This window comes from Protopterus annectens, chromosome 1.part2 (assembly GCF_019279795.1).
Source record: "Protopterus annectens isolate FY-2018-M chromosome 1.part2, PAN1.0, whole genome shotgun sequence".
In the NCBI taxonomy this organism is placed as follows: Eukaryota; Metazoa; Chordata; order Ceratodontiformes; family Protopteridae; genus Protopterus; species Protopterus annectens.
In genome coordinates, this window is record NC_056727.1 from 211,674,258 (window position 1) to 211,692,891 (window position 18,634).

Genomic DNA, 18,634 nt, shown 5'->3' on the forward strand with positions numbered 1-18,634 from the left:
TGGAAAGCACACAGAAATTTCCCCTGCAAGACATTAAGAAGGCATTGGTTGCCACTGAATTTGATTCTGGTGTCCTGCTGCAATGCCAGCAAAGTTGCCTTTTGAAATAGGCGAACAGGTGCTTCAGGTATGCCCCACCAGTGGGCAGGTCCAGGAAGATCTCTGAAGCAGTACAGAATCCACTGGGGCATCCCAATCCGTGTCACTTTGAATTGGCCAGTAAGGGCTGATCGTGGATATTGTGGCAGTCCTCCTATACATATTACTGTTAATTTACTTTCCAACAATTTGGACTGATAAGATCCCCAGCTATTGATGATTAGTGACACTACCCCTATACCCTAAATAGCTCACTACAGTCAATGAGAAAAAGTATTGGGTCACAATTTACTTACCCAGTCCACAGTAGCAACTGTGCTGTGAAATATGTCTCGCAATCACCATAGTCTTCTCAGGAGGTTCATACCTAGCAATATTCTTTGGTATGTCGGGTATAAACATGGATTGCGTTTCCAAGATGCCTCACTTAGTTTTTACAACTTCCAACATCAAGTCATGTATGTAGTCAAACTTTCTCTTCGCAAATATTGGTTTGGCTTCCCAATCCTGTTTTGCTTACGGGTACACCACGCGATACGCAAGCTCTCCCTTTGCTGCTGACTTTGTAGGGAATCTCACCACTGCTTGCTCACGATGAAGGTTCTCGTTATGATCCAGGATGGCAAGTATGATTCTTGCTTTCATCCCTGCAAAACTAAAGTGCTCAAACTTGGGGCAATACTTACACAGTAATGCATGGAACACCTCAAGATCACTAGTGTGGCAGAATTTGGTGATGTGCTTCAGATCTTTAATGAGAAATTTGTTTGCAACAATTCTCTTTAATGCACTGTGACATGCATCATCTTCTTCCAGCCACTTTGTCTCATCTCCATTGATGAGGGGCATTTCATGTCCACAACAGGAAACCTTTGTGGCACCACCCCAACCATGTTGGTCCGTTACATGGTACAGCAGTGACCATCATTTCTCCTCTAGTATGACTTCATCCCCTTCACAAGTTCCAGTACACCACCACAAGTGATTGGAAATACTGTGGCACCACTGCAGTAATTCTCGCTTGCCTCTCCTTTTCCCAGCTTCAGTTATTTTCTTAGTCAGATTTTTTGTCATATGCCACACATCAAACTGATGATCCACCTCTGGAAATTCTGTCCACATCAAAAAACGTATCCCAGGATGTCTGTAGCCACAAGGCTTACATTCACATACTTATCCAGCAAGTTTTTCATGCAGTTCTTAAAAGCCGTCTTCTCCAGTGCAACCGAGGATACACCGCTGCAGATCTGCTCCAGACAAAAATCAACAATGAATCCAGAGGCTAGGTCCATCATGCTATAGCAGCAGTACTTGGCAGAATAACCTGGACTATCACACCGCCCATCTCCAGCTAACCTTAATTCCTTACCCATTGTATCTTCTAGTAGATGAGTCTGATGCTTTGTCCAAGTATGCTGCAAAACTGGGAACAAATACTCTCGTTGAACAGAATAGAATGTGGTTTCACTTATAAATTCCAGTCCAAGATGTGCACAGAATCGTGCTATATGTGCATACATACATCCACTGAAAAGTACAGACGATGCGAGTAAAAGATTGCCAGCTGGCATTCAGCCTATTAATGGCTGACTTTCCCAATCCCAACTTCACTTTCTTCCCTTCCTCGGCATTGTGGACAGGTCAGTTTTAACAGGCAATCCAGGCAGGACTCAAACACAATGAACTTTGATTCACTTATGTTCTCGTCTTCATCCTGTTCCAGCACTCTGTCTTCCATCTCTGATGTAGACAAGTTGTCCAAAGTGTAGAACCAGTCGGGATCCTTTTCATCATCATCTGTCCACTGCGAAAGTGAGGAGCTGCTATGCATGCTGGTGTTATGGACTTCCTGATGTATAGTTTGACCGGAGTACTGCAAGCTTTCATCTCCAGAGATGTGTGCACACTGGAGCTACATGCGGCCTCTTCAGTGCAACTCTCATCCTTTTGATTGTGACATGTACTCTCACTCATGCGTAGATTGCCATTAGTGAAACTGTGCTGTTCTGGTCTGGGCTCACTCCATTCTGTTTGTACAACCTTGGAATTTTTGAAGTATGTGTGGTCTATCAGTGGTGAGACTCCTACTTCTGGAACCTGTACAGCTGTAGCAATCATAGTGCATGGTCACGTTTCAAGGTCCATTAACTTGGCTTGAACTGCTATGTTGCTACCTTTCTTTTGGCAAAAGTTTGGCACGCAACTGTAGCCCGACTGCAAATCCCAATCTCCATTGCATAGACTTCCATGCCTTCAACTACCTCTTCATATAATTCTGTCTCTTGAACCTGCAGTCACATAATTAACAATAAATCAGGAAATGCTCAACTAATGTCACAAATGTTAAACTGCATTACTTAACACTGTACACACCATATCTCAGTCATGACAGCATAAGCATTTGGATTGCTGTGCTCCTGCGTCAATATATTCAATGGACTTGTAATGAACTCCAGCCAAAAATTTTCATTTAGAATTCGTTGAATTCCGCACACACCCATAACCTAACCAGTAGAGTAAATGCTTCTCCACCACTACATATTCCACTATGGTTTCATCTAAACTTACTTCTACAGCTTCTTGACTCGCTTGGCAGTCTTCCATTTGGTCTTGCACCACATTGTGTCTTGACGCCTCATTATCGGGCTCACTTCTCTTCTGTAGTTTTACATGCATATTACTCTGCAACAGAAACAAAACAGGGGTCATTAAAATTACATTCACCTGAGTAGTGAGTAATGCTTAGTATGCTGAGGAGACAATACAATTACACACCTTGCGTTGGACAGACCATTGCTCTGTCACAATGTCTTCCAATGTAGGCTGCGTTGTACTTAGTTCTTCAATAAGCTGCAGGGAAAAGTACATCCATTAACTGTTGAAAATTGCAACGATGCATACAGTGGCAGTATCCCACTAAGCAAATGATAAAAGGCTGATTAAACCATTCAGTGCTCCACCAATGTTCTTACATTTTGCTGCTGTTTCTGCCGCAACCTATGTACTGAAGATGTCCTTGCATTGCTGGTCGAGAAAGTGAAAATTGATGGTACTGCCCCTTTTATTAATCTCCGAATCGGACGCTTTGGCTTCATCTTATCCGGAAGTAGCTGATGTTGGTAGTCAAGGTGAAACTGGCTCTCCTCAAAATGTTTGGAGTACAGGAAATGTCGTGGCTTTGGACTACTCAGCACTTCTTTAACAAACTTCGGTATTCTACCGACATCTCTACCACAGTTAGTTAATCACCCACTGTCTACACAGGTTGATGTCACGTGGAAACTGATGGAATGATACCCCCTGTGGCAGATTGTCTTGGTACATACTACAGTTGATGGCAAAGCAGGATGACATTCTGACTATCACCTGAAAAAAAAAAACTACTGAATCAAATCGCACGCAGGAATCACAAAACTCATTCATGGTAAACTGATTAGACTGCATGATAACGTCACGACAAGCCCCTGTACCACAGTAAGACTTCAATGGTTCTAATCCATGTTCAATGAAATATCCCACTTTAATAATGGCTGCCTTCATTTGACACAGTCAAGAATTACTGCGTCAGTCACTCCCTTTAGTTGCTCTGCATTCAATGTTTGTCCTTGTTCCCAGGCTATACATGATACGCACTGTTGACACAATTGCTCTTATTCAAACCAGGGCATTTAAAACACTACCGTTGCACGTTAGCAATGTAAACGGATTTTTAATTAACGTACCCTTACCAAAACCACTTTGTGCTACAAATAATTGCATTCATGAAGCTTTGAATATAGTAATCGTATAGTAACTCTGCTGCAGCCAAAAGCCTTAGGAATTCATTATTCATTAGCAGGGCCGGTACTACTGTTTTGGGGGCCCTACCCAGGAGAATATAAAAAGTGTGACCATATTGCCATCACGCCTCTTTCCCTATCAAGCTCATGAAGCACCATTTAGCAATCACTGTGTATTTTATTACATTCAGACCATTAAAAAGACTTGAAATGTCAAGGTACACACTGGCTGGCATTTAGTACCAATGTTACATTATGACAAGCCCCTGTACCACAGTAAGGTAGCCACTCACAATGGTACCCACACACACACACTGACTGGGACTGCGCAGTGGTGCAGCAGTTAACTTTGTCACCTGCCCCCCCCCCCCCAGCAAGAGGTTCTCTGGTTCGATTCTCAGCTGGGGTGCCTTCTGTGTGGAGTCTCTGCATGTCCTCCCTGCGTTTGTGTGGTTTCCTCCCACATTCCAAAGACATGCTTCTGCAGCATTTCTCCCTGGGCCTCTGCTAAAAATAAGCTCTGTCCTAGTCGGACTTTCCCGGTCAACAAATGTTAAATAAATAAAATTTAGTACCAATAAATTATGACAAGCCACTGTACCCCAGCAAGGTAGCCACACAGAGGTTCACACACTGACTGGCATTTAATACTAATGTTATATTACGACAAGCCCCTGTACCACAGCAAGGTAGCCACTCACAAATACACACACGGACTGGCATTTAGTAGTAATGTTGTTACATTATGGCAAGCCTCTGTACAGCATCAAGGTAGCCAGTCCTGTAGAGATACACAGACACCCACACAGACTCCCTCCCACAGGACAGAGACATGAGGCAGACAGTTACACAGATTCGCAGACAGGACATAGTCACCCACACATATGATGGACAGCACTACAGTAAGACTGAACATTAAGAATTTAAAATACTGGGCTTATGAACTAATAATGATGCTAGAATAAGATTTTGCAGTAGCATGCGTTGTGTGACCCCACATTTTTGAAGAACAGACCAAAATTAACAAACATCTGGACATTGTGCAACATTCTCACAGCCCCTACTAATCTTCTAATCTCTCAGCATAATTCCAAAGCTGAAAACTGCAGAACAAAGGTGTAACATCAAGGATAGTTACAAACATTGCTATGATAAACTTAGAAAGATATTAGAATAACAGGGATTGCATTAGCATTCGTTACAATAATCACTACATTCTGCAGAACTCTTAGTCCCCCCAAAAGTCTCAGCACAATTCTAGAGGAGGTACAAAAAAAAAAAAAAAAACAAGGACGTAACATTAGGGGGTTTAAAACATTGTGGTTATGAACTAATAAAGATGGGCAGGATGGTAGAATAACAGATTTTTCCAGTAGCATGCATTGTGTGAGTTCACATTTTGATGACTAACAGACCAAAATGCAGGTCAAACATCTAAACATTGTGCAACATTCAAACAGCCCCTACCTCTCTCGTCTAACCTCACAGCTTAACAATTCCAGACAAAGCCCAAAAAAAAAAAAAAACTAACCTCACAGCTTAACAATTCCAGACAAAGCCCAAAAAAAAAAAAAAAACTAACCTCACAGCTTAACAATTCCAGACAACCCCCCCCAAAAAAAAAAAATGCAGAACAAAGGCATAACATCAGGGATAGTTTGAAACTCTGCTATGATCAACTTCAATAGTAGAACAGGGGTTGCACTGACACACATTAAGACATCAGTATCTTCTGCAGAATTGTCACAGCCCTTACCCCCCAGTATCTCAGCACAATAAATCTGGATGAAGTGAAAGTAAAATAAAAACACAAAGGCATAACATAAAAATAATGTGCTTATCAGCAAATATAGATGCTGGAATACTAGATTATGAAGTAAAATGCATTGCGTACCCCACATGTTTTAATGAAAATAGATAAATACCAGGCAAACATCTGAATATTGCACAACATTCTCAGACTGTAACCCCCCCACCAACCTGTCAGCACAATAACTCTAGACAAAGCAAAAAATTATCATAGAACAAAAGCGTACCATCAGGGATAGTTGTAAACGCTGCCGGTGTACACAATACTAGTATAACAGGGTTTGCATTAGTATACATTAAAACAGCAGTTGTACATTCTGCAACATTCACACAGCCACTAACTCCCCTCCCAACCTCTCAGCACAATAATTCTGGACAGAGCAAAAAATGATCATAGAACAAAGGTGTAGCATCAGGCATAGTTATAGACATTGCCGGTATACATAAAATAAACTAGCAGAACAGGGTTTGCATTGGTATACATTAAAACATCGGGATATTCTGCAGCATTCTTACAGCCACTATCCCCCCTCTACCAATGTTTTTGTCTTTCGGCTTTTCCCGGTTAGGGGTCGCCACAGCGGAACTCCGGTCCGCTAATGATTGGCAGTAGATTTTTACTTACTGGGGTGCCGGGCCTAACACACAACCTTCAACGAAGCAACGCCCATTCACGCATGTCGCTACACAGAAGATGCTCTAACTGAGAATCTAACGGGCAACATCTAACTGTGAGGTGACAATGCTACCGCAGCACCACCACTGCAGTCTATCCCCCCTCTACCAATATTTCAGCCCAATTGTACACAAAACAAAAATGCAATATTGAATATTCTCATGCAAGACTAGATCAAAAAACTGCATCAAATCTGGACATTAATTACAAACAAGCCTTCCTTCCTCAGTCTCTTAGCAGAAGAATTCTGGACAAAGATAAAACTGTTACAACCACAGCCCTTCACCCCCCCCCCCACACACACACACACACACACAAATCATCTTAGTGTAACAACTCTGCAGAAAAAGTTTTACAATCCTCTCCCTAGGTCCCCCCCCCCCCCTCCCAGCAAAAATAAACCCAGCAACTTACCTTTTCTGCAGTTGATAGAAGGCTGCTACTAATCCTCTGCTTGCCTCTACTACACACAGACCAGACCTGTTCAGCCCCTTTAAATTGCCCTCAAAAGGACAGTTTTTCAGATCTTTTAGAAATTGCCCTTACAAGGGCTGTTTATTTGAGCTGCTTTGCTGGTTCCAGTGTCATTCCAGTAAAACCTGCATCCTCCATCCATCCTCACAGCATACCTCTCAACATCTTAGCATGAAAAATCTGGACAAAGCCAAAAATAATAGGGGTACAAAGGCTTAAAAATAGGGGCAATTTTTAAATATAGCTTATATAAACTTACAAACTTGCTTTCAGACTTTGCTTTAGCATACATTTTTCTGAAGGATATAAAGTGTAAAACTTAAATGTATCTGCTATTTTTTAGTGACTTCAGTACTCATTACTGTATAAGAAAACCACAAATTTTATGAAGAACAAACCAAAAATATAAATCAAAAATCTTAATATTCTTAAAAATCTGGGCAGTTCAAATATTTGCCTAACGTCGACAATCAAAAGAACTGACCCAACAGACCACATATTAAGGTAAACCCAATCAGGAAGCTAGAACTTGCTTCTTGATTTCTACAGCCAATTAGGTCCCTTGCTTCACTGAAGCGGACCTGATTGAGAGCAGCTAACAAGTAAAGCAAGGGACCTGATTGGGCAGAAGCCATCAAGAAAGTAAGTTCTTTCGGGGGGGGGGGGGCAGAATTGTGCGACAGCGCTGCCGAAATGAACGAGGCGCCAAACAAGGATTGGAAGTGATTTTGAAACCTGCGGCTGCTTCATATGGGGGCCCTCATACCTGGGGAGATAATCGGGGGCTCCCCGCAGCAGCGGGTTTGGTGGGTGCCTAATGCCAGCTATGTTCATTACTCTTACATATGTGGTGTGGCAGAACCAGTACAGAATTAAAACCCACGTCTATGAAAACATACCATTCTTCCTGTGGCCACCATGCAGACAAACTAAATGTAACAGTTGCACTGGTTGATATCCACCAAGGACTGCAAGTTCTGCAAAAATTGCTGTAGAATGACTCAATCACCATGATCTTATACAAAAGTGAAAAGGCCTGTAACTATGTACACTGTTCTCAGAGCACTGCTCTTAATTTAGGCAATGGTAGACAGAAGCACACACATGAAGCATTAAACATCCAAGTCATAATGATTCACACACTTCGTTAGTACAAAAATTTCAAAATATGGGTAGGGTATATGGGCTCGTAAAAGTAAAATCCATGTTCTCATTCAATTGTGAACAACACTGTGCAGCTATACTACTACTTCATCAATTGACATGTCAGTGTTCGGAAAAAATCCATAGTCCCTCGAAAGGTTTAAATCCCGTGTAAGAGTCATCATTATCTTCACATGGAAACTGTGCTCGAATTTGTGACACGACACAAGTGGGAAGCACCATTCGATTTCCACATTCCAGCCTTCGATTGTTATGCACCCACAACACATATGCACAGTATACCACCAACCAGTACAACCTGAAATACAGACCATTGCTGCCATTACATATGGACAAGTGCGACACAGACAGACACGCACACACTTGCCTGTTTGTCCACTGTTAGGCGGAAATGCCCTATATGCATACACTGAAGCCTGAATATAATTTGTAAAACGTGTATAAAGGCAGGCCGATTCAAACTGTGGATGCACAGTTATGCATGCTGTGTGATCCGAGGCTGAAGTTATTTCGGTTAATTTTTCAATTGCTCGCGGTGATGGCACACGACAAAGGCATTCACACGACGTGGGCATCATTGTGCATTAGCCACATAAGCACCATGTCATACTTGACAGACTGCTGTAATTACGGTCGGGAGAAAGGCTGTTCATTCTCACTGTTGGTGCATGCACGGCGCTGCTTCCTTGGGTCACCAGATCGATACGTGGGCTGAAATTGATAGCCCTGTCTTGCACCCCTTTGACTGTGCCCTGCCATCTGAGCTGTGACAATGTGGGAGAGAATAAACAGCCAAAGAAATGCCTGTGAGTAGGCCGAGCAGAAAAAAGAAAGAAATTTGTTCAGCTTCCACACTTTCACATGCCCGTCTACATCCATATATACGGCAGACTGGCAAAAAATCCTGCACCCTCACTGAATACGCCAGTGACCGTGTTTCAGTTCGCTAATGGGTCAAGTAAGCTATAACTAGGTGTAACGTAAGGCATGTAATGACATTACAAAAGAGGAATGTAAGTAGAAGCAGCAGTCTCGAAGGCGTAGCATGAGCAATTGAATGCAGTTGCACAAATATAAGCAGATGATCTTCCAGACAACCCAGACCACACAATGGAATGGTTATGTGAAAGTCAACTGCAACTAAAAGTAAAACTAAAACTTGACATTTAAGAATTACAGGCTCCAGTTAGAAAACAAATCTAGAGGTAGGCCTCCATGTCCTTTGAATGCATTGTGGTAATAGGCAAATGTAGGTTTAGAATACAGAATATTGGGCAGTGTGACTGAAGTACTGTTAACACATGGTCTGATTCAATGTGGCAAGAGTGCTGCACTTGGGATTTTACATTCCATAAGTACTGTTAGGCCTCTGGTAAAAAAGCAACAGTCCCACAATGAGAACAGGCTTGCCATTTCAGTTCCCATGCCAATGACACAATGTATCAACCTCTAATTAAAAACATGGCCAATTACAAACCGCTTCCTTGTCTACTCAAGCTTGTCAATACAATCCACCACTCAGCAAGTATGCACAATCCCTGCAGAAGTTACATTGATGGGGATAATATCACATAGAGGTCTGTGATTGGTGAAAGAGGTTGCCGTTACTGAAAAACTGTATACGGCAGTCTTTCATCCAGAAATACAATACGTGTTGCCCTTGAATACATTGCAAACGTTATTGCATGGCAAGCTTAACACAGATTGGTAATTACTAGGTATCTTCTACAAAGAATGACCCTCTCGGGAACACAGCAACATCCTACTGTAAAGTACTAGACACTACAATATCAGCTATCAATCGGCATACCATCAGGACAGAAACCACAAACGTTGGCATCCCAAGCAGGTGTAGCATGTGTGGTATAAATATGTCAGTGCCACCAGACCTGGGGCAGTGTACAGCACTAATATTCACACAAAGTGGCATCAATGTAAGTGTAATGCACAGCTCTAGTGACCAACAGTGGCTGAGTGTACTGTGCTTGCAGCCACAGATTAAGCAGAATCACTTTTGGCATACTGTACATAATTGTGTCACTGTGAATGACTATAAAAAAATTACACAGCAGGCATCCTTGGGTTTCCTGACTCACATGACGGCTAGCACAGCAATGAAAATATCACAAAATAGCATGAATGCTAAGACAACTGTAAGATATGAGAGGCTGCAACAAGAGGGGGTCCGGAAATGCAGGCATGGTGTACACTGGCAAAGGAGGCCAAGTTTACAGTGACAGTAATGACATGTAGTGGCACCAAGCAAGGCACCAGGAGCCAGAGCAATCAACAGCAGTGTGGGACCAGTTTGCATCTCCAATAAACCAAATGTGTTAAAACCACAAAAAAATGTAACTAAGTAAATACGCTGCCCTGGGTGTCAAACCATCATTATGACAGTCCAATCAAGGCAAAATGAAGTGTAGAAGAAAAAAATTTTTTTCAATGCATTGGCTGCGTGACAGCTTACTTAATATCTAGATGGAAACAAAAAGGTTGTGTGGCATGAAAAAATAAATTACTTTTTAAATACATTAATGGAATGCCAGTCAAAATCAAGTAAATGAGAAACAAGCAGCACTCAACTCAAACCACTTCTCCTTGCACTGCAGTTCTAATTATAATTTACAATCAGCTTTATTAAAGTACCAAGTAACATGCTGAAAGTAGCAATATCTGTGATACCCCCCACTTGTAGCAATGTTTCTTATCCATAAAAAGACCTGTTGCCTGACAACTATCTACTTGCTTCAGGGGGAAAACATGACCAGAGTAAAAAATGAAAAGCAAACAAGAAACGAGCTCAACATACATTGCTTAAAGGATTACTGCACAGGATATGGACCACACATGATAGATTGGCATTCTGTTTAGTTTGGAGGTAAAGCCTGCAAAGATGACTGCAAGTCTCCAACAAATGTAATGAGCTTCTTAAAATAATGTAGTCCTGTCCTTTATTACAAATACTGTCTAAGTATTCTCCGCATGGCAAACGAAAGGCTTTCAAATTTGGTAATTCTTTAACAGTATGCTTATTAAAGCTTAGTTGCATCTTACAATCTCAGACCAGCTTATCTGATGGTCATTAAAGCATTGCTACTTAAACGCAGAGCAACAGGAACTTTCTGAACAATATGCGTAAATCTCTGAATAATAAGCATAAATCAACAGTATAAAAATATGACAGAAAACCAGAACATTCTGCAAAATCAAGGCCAGATGAAAAGCCACTGTAGTACTTGTGTCTACCTTGGATGGGGGAATACTCCACATTTATATTGCCCACATGCTTCTTGCCTTGCTTGGACACATCCAGAGTCACTACATGGGGAAGTGGGGTGCAACAAGTATGTCAAAATTTGAAATGTCTGACTGTGATGGGCCTGACACATTTGTCATACCTCTCAACCTCAGAGCAAGAAATCTGGACAAAGCCATACATAGAAGTGGGACAAAAGCACAAAAATAAGGACAATTTTTAAATATTGCTCTTATACAGTTACAAAGATAATAGAATAGTAGGTCTTACATTGGAATGAATTTTCTGAAGGGTATGAAATCTGAAACTGAAATGCCTTTCATTTGCTAACTTCAGTATTTAATGATTTGCCACTAATTTGCCAAAAAATACACAATTTTTTGAAAAATAGACCAAAAATGTGATGCAAAAATGTAAAATGGCCACACAATACAGCTGGGAACCTGTCAAAGAAGGGACACTTTTTTAATATTAGTACTGCAACTTGATAAGCTGAGAAAATAATCTACATGCATTTCTGAAATAAAAGTAATCTATAACTCTGACTACAGTTATTTATTAATTGTAAACCCTCCATTTTTTTCTTCCAAAATTGCAATTTTGCGGAGGGATTATTGGAAGAGCAACATTCTGAGCCAAAAATCGGGGCCAGTTGAGAGGTTTTGATATGCCTAAGTCAATAAAGCTATTTATTTGCATGTACTTCTCAACCTGTTAATGCAGGAAATCTGGACAAGGCCAGATAGATTGGGTGAGCATAAAAACATTACTAAAAATTGCTTTAGTATAAACTGAGACAGTTGATAGAACAGGTCTTGCTTTAGCATGCATTTTTCGGAAGTTTATGAAGTCTGAAACGCTGTGTCTGTCATTTATTAATTCCTAAATGATTTACCATGACACCACAAATTTCATGAGGAACAAACCAAAAATAAGAAGCAAAATCTGGACAGTTGAGAGGTATAGTTCAGACGGGGCTGTCCAAGTTTTCCACCCTTCCACCCTCACAAAATAATGGTGAATGGAGCCTCCCCCCCCCCCTGCAGCCCCATTACTTGGCTATTTCACCCCATTTACCATAAACACTAATGTGCTGACTGCTTTCCTTCTGCGATGATTTGGACTTCATTTGAAAGTTTTATTTTGCAAATTTACAGCGCAAATACTAATAGATATCTGCTAAACCAAGCAATGCAGTCTCACAATGAAAAGAGACTTGGCATTAAAACTTCTCTGCCCTTGAAACTCACATTCATTGAAACATCATTGAAACCCACATTCAAAGAAAATACATTCTGCCAGTGGCAGATAAAGATTAACTTTAGGTTTAGGCTGTTTTCAAATCACAGGCCCCTTGCACACGAAACATACACATGCTCTTTCATACATCTTCCTGATTGTATTAAATTATATTCCTTGTACAATACAGTACAGTTTTAGTGGGTGTTTTACATTTGTTTTGAACATTTTTCCAGTAAACAGTGAAACAAAATGCATGCACCAATAATGACAAAACTGACCAGTTCAGAACATTTCCATCATAAGTCTATTCAGACTTCTACAGTCCACCAGTATCCGTACATATGCACAATCTCTGTAGTAGTAAAAGTTGTGTAAATAAATGCACATTAAAGAGATCTGTAACTAATGAAGAGGTTGCTCCTAGCAAACAACTTTATATTTCATTGTTTCATCTACAAATAAAGTGCCTGTTACCCTTGAGGAATAAGTTGCCTATCTTGCATTTAAAACCTAAGTTAGTAATATTGTAATAGGGAATGGATGGCAAACTGATAATGGGTTCATAGTTACACTCCTTTCTGGCGAAGATACCCAGTGTCATCCACCTCCTTTGTAACACAGTACAGTATCAGCAATGCATCTGTGTACTGTGGGAGTAGAACCCACAGCCTTCTGCATCAAAAGCAAGTACACACTACCTGTTATGCTATTAGCAATGCAAGCAGACAGCAAAAGCAGCACTTAACTTTTGCGCCCCTGCAGCTCTCAGCTCCTTGTAAAATCTACTGACTCAGCTGTATGTATGAACTTTGCAGCACAAGACATCTGGAAAAAGCCAAAATTTCCCCCTTGCTTGCAGTCACACACACACACTTGCCCTTTGCTTGTAGTCACACACACTTGCCCCTTGCTTATTATAGTCACACACACACACCCACCTCTTGCTTGTAGTCACACACACACACTTGCCCCTTGCTTGTAGTCTCACACACACACACACACACACACACACATACATACACTCACACACACACACACACACACACATACATACACTCACACACACACACACACATACATACACTCACACACACACATACATACACATACATACACTCACACACACACACACATACATACACATACATACACACACACACTTGCCTCTTGCTTGCAGTTACTCTCTCACACACACGCACACGCACACACACTTGCCCCTTGCTTGCAGTCACACATACACACACACTTGCCCCTTGCTTGCAGTTTCATGCACATATACACACACACCTGCCCCTTGCTTGCAGTCACACACACACACACAAAACATGCCCTGTAAATGCAAAAGCAACACACTACCATCCTATCTGAACCATTTAAAAAAATAAAATTAGTCTCTCAGAATAAACAGCAGGCTAATTTAATTGTCCGTGTGAACACAAGCACTAAATGACGCTGTCTCTTCTGCTCAATAAAACTCCACCACACTACAAGCAATACAGTTCTATATCAAATAAGCTCCCACATTTGCCAAAGCTAAAAAGTGCAGCCCTATACCGTGAACAGTAGTTAATGTAAGCATTCTTAAAGGAACCTAAATGTTGCCTCTTGCTTACAGTCACACATTTGCCCCTTGCTTATAGTCACACAAGCACACACACTTGCCCCTTGCTTGCAGTCACACACTTGCCCCTTGTTTACAGTCAACGCGCACACACACTTGCCCCTTGCTTGCAGTCACACACACGTACACACTTGCCCCTTGCTTGCAGTCACACACACACACACACACACACACACACACACTTGCCCCTTGCTTGCAGTCTCTCTCTCTCTCTCTCACACACACACACACACACACACACACACACACACACACACACACACACACACACTTGCCCCTTGCATACAGTCACACACACTCACTTGCCCATTGCTTGCAGTCTCTCTCTCTCACACACACACACACACACACACACACACACACACACACACACACACACACACACACACACTTGCCCCTTGCATACAGTCACACACACTCACTTGCCCATTGCTTGCAGTCTCTCTCTCTCTCACACACACACACACACACACACACTTGCCCCTTGCTTGCAGACACACACACACACACCATGCCCTGTAAATGCACAAGCTACACACTACCATCCTATCTGAACCATTTAAAAAAATAAAATTAGTCTCACAGAATAAACAGCAGGCTAATTTAATTGTCTGTGTGAACACAAGCACTAAATGACGCTGTCTCTTCTGCTCAGTAAAACTCCACCACACTACAAGCAATACAGTTCTATATCAAATAAGCCCCCACATTTGCCAAAGCTAAAAAGTGCAGCCCTATACAGTGAACAGTAGTTAATGCAGGCATTCTTAAAGGAACCTAAACATTGCCCCTTGCTTACAGTCACACACTTGCCCCTTGTTTACAGTCACCCGCACACACACTTGCCCCTTGCTTGCAGTCACACACACGCACACACTTGCCCCTTGCTTGCAGTCACACACACGCACACACTTGCCCCTTGCTTGCAGTCACACACACGCACACACTTGCCCCTTGCTTGCAGTCACACACACGCACACACTTGCCCCTTGCTTGCAGTCACACACACACGCACACACTTGCCCCTTGCTTGCAGTCACACACACGCACACACTTGCCCCTTGCTTGCAGTCACACACACGATGAAGCATTTGTGAAAGCGCTTGTGTGAGTTATAATAAAGTAGTACTGCTCAGCTGAGACTTCCTTGCATCTTTTAAGTTTATTTGAAACTCTGGAGCCTATCCTCAGCAGCCTTTTTATCATTGTGTTCTTCAGTCTTTATTGCTGTGGAGGTTTTTGGTGCCTAGCCTTTTGTGTTTTTTTTTGATACTGTACTATTTGTTTTAGCTGCAGCTTTAGTTTTTTAAAGTCCCCTTACAGTAGGCAAATGAGCCTTTTGAAACTGATTCTCAGTTTTTTGTTTTTTTGGAGTAATAAGTTTTTCTAATGCTAAAGTAGAATGTTTATGAGGCAGAATTTAATGTTCTGTTACTATAGACTTTCTGCACTGGACTTTTTTGAAAGTTGATATGCAACTATTTGTCTTTTTATTTTCCCTCAGGGTACAGTCATCATCATTGCCAACCATGGAGACCGGATTGATATTCCAGCAGGAGCAGTCCTAGAAAATAAGATTGTATCGGGCAATTTGCGGATCTTGGACCACTAACAAGCAGCTATATTTATTCACCTTGATCATTTTATGAATTTGTATGCTTTTAAACTACATAGATATTCCACCTTTATGAAATGACAACATTGCCCAATTTATATCACAACATGTGAAAACCTGACTACATTTCATCTTTACCTGTTAACTGTACTCTGCTGTGCAGTTTTTGCGTGGAATATTTATTTGCTACCTTCCCAGATGAAGCGACTTAGGTGTTAGCTGTGTGAAACAATGTCCTGAACCAAGTATGGGCTGTGAAGAAAGTTTGGTTGGGCACAGTGTAATAATGTAATGTGCAATAGTGTTTGAGCTTTGTTGATATCCTTACACATGTACTGTACATCAGAAAGTTAATGTATAATATATTATGTAAAATAAATGAGTACCTCAGTGTTTGACCTTGTTTTTCTGTTTTATAATGGGACTAGAAACGTGCACTTCAAAGCAGAGTGCTGTAAAGACCTGATACAGCATGTGTGATAAATTACATCTGTTAGCAGCACCATAATCTTGGCAGTCTCTTAATCACAAATGCAAGTTGGCAAACCCCTGTTGCCTGTTTATGCTCAATTCCGGTTGAAAAATATGTAAGATTTGTACCCTTTAACTCTCGAAGGAACTAAAATTTTAGTAGATGCAAGCCAGCGAAAGAGATTTGCTCGCTTGCTGAGATTTCTACGGAAATAAGTTTCAGAAAATGTTATTGCAGCATAGTCACAATAACTAAATTGATACCCTGTATATAAAAAAAAAACTAAATTGACAACCTGTAAACACAACTTGCATATACAGTGGTACTACAAAGACCACATAACAGAAAGGTAATGTCTAAAAATTATTTACTTGCACATGTAGGTTTAAGCCAGAGTTAGTGTAGATCCCCCCCCCCCAGGACAGTGCAGCCATGGGGGTAAGTAAATTTTATATTTCTGGAATAGTTAGTAACTCCACCAACCCAGTTATATTTTACAGTCTTCAAAGGCAGTCCAGTCCAGAATGGAGCTTGTCAAGTTCTACCATCATCGGTTCATTCATTGTATATTTTTCTTCAACACCAGATTTCCTTAGTTAGATTGTACACTTACTGAGTGAGAACCATTTCTTGAGGTTTTCTATAACAGTCCAGTCTGACATTTAAAAATTATTGAATATATCGAGAGCATCTTTCTTTGAGCCCCAGTGCTTTTTCAGGATGAACATCTAGAATTTTGTTTGCCTGTTTCCTGAACCACAGTGTTATGCATTACCTGCCTACCTTAACCTTTTGAATGGCTGTCACTGCAGAGAAGAGCATTGTATGTCAGTACAAGAGAGTAAAATGAGTTAAGTCTCTTGCTGTAACAAATACAAAGCACACATGACTGAGAGAGACGAGACTTGCATTAAGTTTGCAAATGTAAAAAGAGCTTGAGAATTCAGAGATTACAGTCGAGCTTTATTTCTGCGCACTATTGAATGCTTCCTCAACAGCCTCCAGTACTTTTCACCAGTGTTTGAAGCAACTTTCCAGAGTTGGAGCTCTTTTGTTGTATGTCAGTTAACTCACAAAAGCTAGAGAATAGAAATGACCAAGTGGTGGTCAGCATTGGGTAGAGAAAAATAGACTGATGCATGTCTGTCATCCAGCAAAAGGTGAACTAAACTGAAGCACACAGCCTCCAGTTTCAGCATGTATGTCTTTATTTAAGCAAACACATTTATTTTCATCTATGCTTCTATATATGTGTATATATATATATATATATATATATATATATATATATATATATATATATATATGTGTGTGTGTGTGTGTATACATATACATATTTAATGTACATTGTTTTCTGTCGCATGCATTACATTTGGGAATGACCAGTGTTTTGCTTGACCCATGCAAGATATAATTTTTAGGAAAATATTTAAGAGCTTGCATATATGTGGGGAATTCTTCACACAATGCTAATGTCCCTGTCAAGTGCAAAGATTATTTGATTTTTCTGATATTTAACAGTCCCTACCCAGAAATGTCTTGAGATGATATATTTTGTTAGTACCATTGGGTGTCATTGTCCAATACCCATTTTAACGTAGAACCCATCCTGTGACAATCAGGTTTATGAACATAATAGCTACCCTGAATTAATGTTTTAAAAGTGTTAGTGTCCAAAGCCAATAGAACAATACACTTTTAATCAGCATTGCATCATTCAAATATAATAAAATAATTCACATGTAGATTGGTACAGGATCTTGAATTTCTATTACATACTTGACCATCAGTAAAATTTAGATTCTATTTCAGTTGTCAGCTGTAAAAGAAGCGTTTGAAAAACCACCTTGTCAACTTGTATCTCTTGCTCAAAACGAGCATAAGTATATATATATATATATATATATATATATATATATAACATCCATAATACCTGATTTAACAAACCAGTCTAACAAATCAGCTTAGCATTTTGAAATTACTTACTAATCTGCTGTTTTAGAAGGTAAATATTTCTCAATAAGCAAAACTTTGCAAGCATAGATATGGACAGTATCTGAACAAAATAATGGGAAGAACTTCCTGCATCATAAAAAAAATGTTAAATAAGGTCATAAATTATAAAGGACACTAGTTAACATTAGGATTACACAAGTTTTCCACATTTCCTCTTGTGAGCACTCACATTTATACAAATGTTACGACAACCATCTTGCAACATATTTATTTCCTGAAATAATTTTTTGAAATTTGACTCTCCCAGTTATCTATTTCAACCATTATCTGTACAATGTCTAGAATTGCTTTCTTAGCAACTGTCATTAAAACCAATATTGGTCGTACCTTTTTGAACTGTTAACTTGCTAGTCATAACTCAATGTATCCATCTCCAAATCACTCCTGCAGTTTGCTTATAATCCCACT

At 40.5% G+C, this 18,634-nt stretch overlaps 1 protein-coding gene across 1 annotated transcript in view; it reads left to right on the forward strand.

The window, feature by feature from the left end:
- UGP2 (UDP-glucose pyrophosphorylase 2) overlaps positions 1–16,133 on the forward strand; it is a gene marked incomplete in the record, with an annotated part of 652,430 nt that extends 636,297 nt beyond the window's left edge. Inside the window, 1 exon segment of the mRNA XM_044055543.1 lies at positions 15,628–16,133. Within this exon segment, the coding sequence (XP_043911478.1) occupies positions 15,628–15,735 (108 nt within the window).
- Between the last annotated feature and the right edge of the window lie 2,501 nt (positions 16,134–18,634).